The sequence below is a fragment of the Ursus maritimus genome, unplaced genomic scaffold, assembly GCF_017311325.1.
Source record: "Ursus maritimus isolate PB19 unplaced genomic scaffold, ASM1731132v1 scaffold_1, whole genome shotgun sequence".
NCBI classification, from domain to species: Eukaryota; Metazoa; Chordata; class Mammalia; order Carnivora; family Ursidae; genus Ursus; species Ursus maritimus.
The window spans coordinates 32,035,708-32,044,333 of record NW_024423343.1 but is presented as its reverse complement, the minus strand read 5'-3'; the positions used below and the strand labels follow the sequence as shown (position 1 = coordinate 32,044,333).

The following is an 8,626-nucleotide window of genomic DNA, read 5'->3' as shown; positions in this document are numbered from 1 at the left end:
GTAGGGCTCTCGGAAGCGGCGGAACTGGGGGAGTTGGGGGTTTGGCCGAGTGGTCCGCGCCCACGAACGGGACGCTACCTCCCAACCCCCATTTCTTGCTTCCTGCCTCCTCCTCCCGTCACCTCCTGACCAGCCTGCTCCCTGAGCAACCGCTGGCTCCCGCCCCCAGCCGCAGTCGAGACTGGTGGTGCCTTCCGCTCCCCGCCTCGGGGCCTTTTCGGGGCCCCACACGATGAGGCCCACTACCCCCCTCCCGGGGCCGCGCTGGGGGGCCTCAGGAAGGCAAACTGGAGAAGGTGGAGATAAGTGTCTGGAGGAGGATTGCTGAGCTCCAGGACACGCCACCGCCGCGGAGAAGGACCCGGACCCCTTGGGCGGTAGCGCCTAGTGTGTGGTCCTTCGCGCAGCCGAGAGCCCCGCTTTTTAGGTTTTGTGTTTTTTGTTTTGTTTTTCTCCTTACGAGCCCTTTTATATCGTTTGGTTAGAAGGGGAAAGGCGTCCTCCCCCGCATTACATTCTCCTACAATTTTTGACTTTTTTTTTTTTTTTTTTTTTGGTCTTGAAGATACCTTTAGGCCTATTCCTTACTCTAAATGGTCCGGAGAGTTCCTCTAATTGAATTTAGTTGTTTCGCTGTGGGAGGATGGATGGAGAGATACTATCTAGATCTCAAAGTCACTTTTTAAGTCGTTCGCCAAAAAAAACTGCAAGAGGGGGGCTTCAAGAGAGCAGTTTAGAATCAGGCAAAACTGGATTGCAGAATTTGTGGGCAGAGCGGTATGCGTGCAGGTGAAAACTAAAGCTTTCCTTTACGTTGTTTAAAGATGCGCTGCAATTAAGTAGGCACCTGGTATTTAAATCAACCATAGCCAATGAGAAAGTATTTAAACAATTTTAAGTGGAAAAATAATTTTTATTGGAAAGCAATGATAATGAAAGTAGGACTATTTTCAATCCATTCACCTTTCTAGAATGCGGACTCTCGAACCTGAATGTCTCAGCTATTTATTAACCGCTCTGTGCCACACTTGAGTCACTGTGAGAATTAAATGCCACATAGTAAATGTTAAATTTATCACCAGCATTGTCATTTAGATGTCAGTTTGGCTAGAAGCTTTGCCAGCGTGAACAAATAAGAGAGAATAGCCTCACGGTTACAGGAATAAAAAGAAAAACTCTGTGCTGAAGTCCTAGGAAAGGAAGGACTGGGCTTGCGAATACAACCTGTGGTCATTTAACCATGTGATTCATTGTGATGGTGAGAATTGCATGCCTTAAATAAGTTAGACCACCTGAAGCTTGAAACACTTTCTTAACTGAAGTCTTGCTATTTAACCCATATTTTCTGAATTTGGTAGACGTGGAAAGAAAATTAACAGTTTTAAACATTCTCCTTTAATCATACGTGAATTTAGAATTACAGTAGTAAAATTGCCTGAATTAGCATTCGTAGAGCCGGAAATAATCTTCAAATAATTAGGTTCTTTTTCAGATAATATTTTTACTATTGATAAGATATTATTGGTTAAAATATCTTTTAAAAATTTATAGTTAGAGGGGTGCCTGCCTGGCTTAGTGGAGCATGCAGCTCTTGATCTCTGGGTTGTAAATTCGAGCCCAACCTTGGGGGGTTGAGATTACTTAAAAATAAAATCTTAAAAATAACAAAAAAACCTATGGTTAGTTTAATAAATTCTAGCGATCATTAATTTGACGTTTACCAAAATAAGTACAATACCTGATAGTCACTCTAAGTTGATCTTAGTTTGAATTGAGAAGTATGACCAGTAAGATACAGATTCTAAATATATACTTAATGAGATAAAACTTCAATTTGGAAAGCAGAAATGTTGAATTCACTAAAGTACATTTTTCATTTGAGACCTTCCTTTAGTTAAGGAAATTATAAGTGTTCCAGAGCAACTGAACACCCACTATGATGGCTTTGGTGTTTTTTTCAGTAGTGACTTGTGTCTTACTTGGTGTTCCCTCCATGCAGTACTTAGGGTAGTACTTTTGAGTGTTTTTCTTAGAACATTAACTTCAAGCTTTTTGTTCTTGATGATTTCCTACATGATTCATTTACTGTGGTCTTCATGAAGACACATTGTTATCTGGAAAATCACAGCTTGGAAGATATGTGTCTCTATTATAGGTTTCTTTTTTTCTGCATGTAATGGCATGGTATGGTATGATCTGAAGACTGCATGGGCTTCAGGGTTCTATTTGTTTTGGAATTTTATTTCCAAATTAGTTTTGAATCTGAACTCTAATGCTATCTGTGATTTTAGGCAAGTTACCTGACAGCTTTGGTTTTCTTATCTCTAAAGCTCCAACTCAGTGAATGTGAGGATTAAGTGAAATAATCTGTATAGCTCTCAGAGAGCAAAGAGGTAAAAAGAGTATCTATTTACAGGGTAAGAAATGGATAGACCCAAGATTATAGGGAAGTTTATAGAGAGGGCAAACCTTAGATTAAGGAGACATTGTGAATACTAGCCTTAAATTTTTTTCAGTGAAAAGTTAATATAAGTTATTGTTTATATATATTTGCATACATAAAAAATTTTAATGTTGACAACACATTATAACTTTCCAAACCCATCTTTAAAAAGAAATAGTTCTAGCAAATATTTGTGAACTAGGAGTCTTGATTTAATTTTTGACACCACTGATTCATAGTAATTTTGTATATATCATAAAAGGAACCTTGTGTCATTTACCTACCTGAAAAGATGAAAGATATTTTATTTTCTAAAGTACTTTTGAGCAACATTTTTTTTAATGTTAACAAGTTATAAGATCTGGCACTGATATTGAAGAAATTTCAAGATCCTTTAAATCATAGAACACTTACAAGGGACCTAGAATTAGGAGAATCTCTAAGACTAAACTGAAAGTGACTTCATCTTTCAGGTATCCTGTTTGGGGATTTATTCTCAGGTAATTGGTTTTAACAGATACATTTTACCACACAAAAGTTTGTAGAAGAAACTCAACAAAATAACCAGATATTAAGAGAGAATTACCTCTAAAGTTTTGAACAAATAAAATTTGATGTTGAGCAAAAGCAAAACAGCAGTAGCCCGAGTATGGTCCACACAGATGCGTGACTACAGCCTGAATAGTCTTCCTTTCTGCCATGCATTCAGTATGTATAAACAATAAAAAGCCATTTTCCCCTATAAAACATGAAACTTCCAATTTAACAGTTTCTTCCTAATCTTTGGTTTTGATATAAGGTAAAATCCACCTATTTAATGTGATGTGAAATATTCTAGAAAGCAATTTGACAGTAAAATGTAATGCTTTAGTGTGTGTTCTGAACTCCAATCATTAACTGTCTACACATGTAATACTTTCTTCTTTCTTTCTGTTTTCTTTCTGTGATCCCAATACTATTTGCTTAAGAACTAACCTTGTCACACCAATTCCAGGATTTTTTACATGGTGTAATTTAGGGAGGGCGATCTTTATTCTTAAGCTACTATGGTTCCAAAAAATACTCTGTTAGTAAATATTTCATGAGGTAAATGCAATTTACCGGGGAGATCTATGTGTCAGTAGTAGTTACAGAATGTGAGTTGAAACAAAACCATAGTCCAAACACCAAATTTTAGATAAGGAAACTGATACAGAGAGGTTAAGTCACCTACTCCTGGACACATGCAGTTATCTGTAAAGTCTGTCCTAATCTTTAGCTTTCTTCAACTGAGTCAGTTGATGGTTCTACTGTACCGGGATGATAATGGCTATTTTGTAATAAAACCTGCGTAAGTAGTTTTCTTTATGTGTAAGAAAAGAAAATATACATTGAATACCTTCTCATTACAGAAAAAATGCTGCTGTGAAGACATAATTACAGCTCTCACACAAATGAAGCCACAACTATCATGATTTAGTGCCCCCTCTCCAAAGGAAGAACTTAAGTGGACAAGAGAGGGCATTTCTGGGAATAGTAGAATGCTTGAGGCCTGAATTTAAACGTGAGCTACTACCTGAAGGTAATACTTTTAATTCTAACTAATTGAAAGTAACAGCTCTATAAAAGTTAACTATTATCTATTATATATTAGTGAAAAATCAGATTACACTTTGTATATAAGTACTTCGTTCTGTTTGTGTTTCCAGTTGGAAGAAAGCATTTTATACCTAGGTACTTAATATCTTCATTCTTAAAAATTTAACTTTGACATGGTTGAAAGTTAGGAATAATAATTTCTAGCATGTACTGACATTAGATGGGAAAATTGGGTGTTTTAAGTCACCCTGCATTTGTCAGATTGAAAAGCATAATGTATATTGATGGGGGAATTAAGGAAGGAAGGAGTAATACTTTTTGCTTCATTCAAAAAGATTTTTTCCTTTGAAAAGGGTGTCTGTAACATAGGAATGTACTTTCAACTTTCAGTTCAACGATGGGCTAGCCAATAGATATGGAAACCCATTTTTCCATGTAAAAACTACTTTAAGTAGTATTTTCCCAGTGTAACCATAAAAAACTTCTTTAACCTGTAGTATAGATGCACATACTGAAAAGAAAACTTTGAGTTTTGAGTTCCCAAAAGACAGCAGAAAAAGAAATTATCTTTGAGTGGCAAAATCCCAGTCTGAACAAAGTCCTAAAGTAGGTGGTTTATGTTGGTGGTGTTCTATTAACAACATCCTCACCACCTTTGCTGGTGCAATTCCTCGGGGGCATCCATCCTATCCTCTTCATTGCAGCATAGCTCAGACCTCACTGAAGCCCTTTCAGATCTTCTGAGCTTCAAGTGTACTTGCTTTCTCACCTCCAAATTAAACTTTCCAGGGTAGCTATTCTGAACTCTTCTTAAATGAAGAAAGCTATATAAATTTAATATGTAAATTTACACAAATTTGTTAATGACTGATACTCTGTCCAGAGTTTTTTCTTTTTTAAGAGAAAATGCTTATTAACTCCAATGAAAATTTCAGCTAGGGTAAGAGAAAGTAAATAAAATGAAAAAAGATTTAAGCCAGTAGGAGTAATTTGTAAAGGGATTAGGGCAGCTATTAGGAAACTGGGAGTAAGTTTTTAGAATTCTTTCCCCTGAGCTATTTGTACTTTTCACTTCTCCTTCCCAAGCTCCACTTTTGAATCTGTTTGCAGAACGTTTTCTCAATGACTGCAGTGCCTACAAGATTAGAACTCTAGCTTTTTCAAGGGATCAGAGATGTTTAGATTGTTTGCAGGAGGGTTTTGGTGCTTTAAGGACTGCCTCTAATTGAATTTCAACCAGGAAAAGTGGAGAACAAAAATGAACAAAGAATTTCTTTTAGCATTTATAATTTGTTAACTTATAAAAAAAAAAATTTAAGGCAATGACTAATGAAGGAAGGAGGAAGTTTTTTTCTGTTACTTTGAAAGAGTTCCTATTACTGTTACTTTGAAAGAGTTCCTAAAGAGTAGGCTTTGGGATAAGTACATGTACCTTGCTCAGCCACATAGTATATTTATAATCTTGGGAAAGTTACTTAATTGCCTGAGTCTTACTTCCTTACATGTAAATTGGAACAAGTAACTGAATCACAGGGTTGTTAAAAGGATTTTATAAAATGACACATATAAAACACTTTTAGGGGTGCCTGGGTGGCTCAGTTGGTTAAACCTCCAGCTCTTGATTTCGGCTTACATCATGATCTCAGGGGCATGAGATCCAGCCTTGTGCTGTGTTCCACATTCAGCAGGGAGTCAGCTTCTCTCCCTCTCCCTCTGCCCTAAGCCCTGCTTGCACTTTCTCTCTCAAATAAACAAATAAATCTTTAAAAAAAAAAAAACAAAAAAAAACTTTTAGCATAGTGCTTTACTGTAGTGCTCAATAATATTTGATAACCTTATAACCTTGAACAGTAAGCCTCAATTTCCTTTTCTGTAAAATGGTGGTAATAGGTTCTACATCACAGAATATAGAGTGATTATTAATAATTATAGCTAGTAATTAGTATAAACATTCAATAAACATTAAATTATATAGCTATGACAAATTCATAATCTTCATCTATTTTGTCATAATAGTATTTATATTTAAAACTCAAAGAACTCTCAAAAATATTTCTTTTTCTCTTTAGGGATTTATTTATTTATTTTAGAGAGAGAGAGGGAGTGAGGGGGGCAAGGAGGAGCAGAGGGAGAGAGTCTTAAGTAGACCCCGCACTGAGCGCAGAGCCAGATGTGGGACTTGTTCTCACAACCCTGAGAACACAACGTGAGCCAAAACCAAGAATCGGAGGCTTAACCAACTGCCCTACCCAGGCGCACCTCAGAAATATTTCTTAATCTTGATGTCATCGTGTTTAGATGAATCATCATGTTTAGATGAATATTTTGTTAATTTACTTTAAAAAATTGAGTTGTATTCTTGACAGCAATTATTTCAGTTTTTTTTTTTTTTAAGATTTTATTTATTTATTCAACAGAGATAGAGACAGCCAGCGAGAGAGGGAACACAAGCAGGGGGAGTGGGAGAGGAAGAAGCAGGCTCATAGCGGAGGAGCCTGATGTGGGGCTCGATCCCATAACGCCGGGATCACGCCCTGAGCTGAAGGCAGACGCTTAACCGCTGTGCCACCCAGGCGCCCCAATTATTTCAGTTTTAATACATCCCTCAACAGTACTTTATTTTCAGTTGAATCTAACTTTGTGAGACTTTTCTTTTTGAATAGTGTTATTTTTCTACTCTGGACATTAGAAGATATACAGAAAAATCAATAGATTTACAGAAATATCAAGCAGGGGCACTTAGGTGGTGCAGTCAGTTAAGGGCCGACCCTTGGTTTCAGCTTGGGTCATGGTTTCGGGGTGGTGGAATTGAGCTCTGCCTCTGGCTCCACACTAAGCACAGAGTCTGCTTGAGATTCTCTCTTCTTGTCCCTTTTCTCTTAATTGCCTTGGCATCTTTATTGAAAAGCAATTGACTAGGGGTGCCTAATCTCTGCTTGAGATTCTCTCTCTCCCTCTGTCCCTCCCCCTGCTCACTCTCTCTCTCTCTCTCTCTCTCTCTCAAGTAAATAAATCTTGAAAGAAGAAGAAAAGCAATTGACTAAATATGTGAGGGTCTGTTTCTGGATTCTCTATTCTGTTCCACTGATGTATTTGTCTGTGTTTACACTAATACCATATTATCTTGATTATTTTAGGTTCATGTCAAGTCTCAAAATCAGGTAGTGTAAGAATTCCAATTTTGTTGTTCTTTTCCAAAGTTGTTTTGGCTATTTTAACCTTCGAACTTTTTTTTTAAGAGAGGGAGAGATGGGTGGAGGGGCAGAGGGAGAGGGAGAGAGAGAATCCCAAGTGGGATTCTTCACAGTTTTGTTTTGACCTTACTCCAATTTTGAGACTTAAAACATTATTCCTTTCAGATAATGCAGAATCCAGTATTCACTATAATATATTAGGCCAGGGTTTCTGAACCTCAGCACCACTCAAAACTTTGTGGGGGCTGCCATGAACATTCCAAAATATTTAGCAGTACCCCTTGCTTCTCCCCATTAGATTCTAGTTGCACTCACTTCTTAGTTTTGACAACCAAAAATATATACAGACATTGCCAGGTATCCCCAGGGGGCAGTGTGTGTGTGTGTGTGTGTGTGTGTGTCTGTAAAGACAAATTCACCACCAGAGCTAATCCCTGTACTAGGCCTAAGTGGCTCAAACTTTTTGGAATGTATATTTCTTTACTTTCAAAGTTTGTCAACCCAGTATATATGATGTGTATTATGTTAAGAGCTATGTGTATATAATCTCTGTATATACCAAAACATCTGTTCTAAAATTATCTAATGCTACAATAGTGCATGCCCAACTCATAAAATTAAGAACCTTTATTTGCATTAAATCTTTCGAAAATGAGAATTTCAGAAGTATTTGAAAGGGTGAAAAGCACCTGTCCCATAACAACAATCTTAATTAGTACATGAGTGTAATTAAGGATAGGGTGCGGGAACTACATAATGGTAATTTCTGTTTTGCTTTGAATGTATTCTGGTGCCTTGGCAAGTCATTTAACAAAAATGTTTATTTTCTAAATCTATAGAATGGAAATGATTTAACCTGAATTGTATGGGGTAACACGGTAGGGGAAATATGATATTTATTTAAGACAAACATTCCATTAAAATATTAAGTGTTTTAATCATATACTTAAATTTTTTTCAGCTATTAAATAATAGAAGAAAATGGAATTGAATATACCAGCATGGAACAATCTAATGATTCACTAAGAGTCAACCATAATGATTCCGAAGAATCAAAAACAGATTCTCAGGTATATGAGGTAGGAATTCAGCTGGGAACTTTTTTCCATTCCATTTAACGACTTTTTTTTTTTTAAAAGATTTTATTTATTTATTTGAGAAAGAAAGAGCATAAGCAGGGGGAGTGGCAGGCAGAAGGAGAGGTTCCCTGTTGAGCAGGGAACCCGATGTGGGACTTAATCCTAGGACCCTGGGAGCATAATCTGGACGCTTAACTGACTGAGCCACCTAGGTGCCCCCATTTAATAACTTTTTAACGTATAAGAAATAGTATTATATTTAATGTATCCAAGACTGTTTAAATTTATCCATAATTCTATCATATATTTAATGTTATAATATAGAGCTTTAC

The 8,626-nt window shown here is 36.8% G+C and overlaps 1 protein-coding gene across 5 annotated transcripts in view; it reads left to right on the top strand.

Moving 5' to 3' along the window:
• Positions 1 to 8,626, top strand: part of CARF (calcium responsive transcription factor) — a 100,631-nt gene that overhangs the window by 133 nt on the left and 91,872 nt on the right. Inside the window, exons 2-4 of one of the 5 annotated variants that reach the window (XM_040641859.1) lie at positions 3,835 to 4,004; positions 7,159 to 7,182; positions 8,177 to 8,294. In XM_040641859.1, coding sequence (XP_040497793.1) covers positions 8,217 to 8,294 — 78 coding nt within the window. In that variant the 5' untranslated portion in view covers positions 3,835 to 4,004; positions 7,159 to 7,182; positions 8,177 to 8,216. Of the gene's footprint in view, positions 1 to 124; positions 790 to 3,834; positions 4,005 to 7,158; positions 7,183 to 8,176; positions 8,295 to 8,626 lie in introns of those variants that run through there. The other 4 variants (XM_008687378.2, XM_040641855.1, XM_008687379.2 and 1 more) reach the window with 4 other exon arrangements.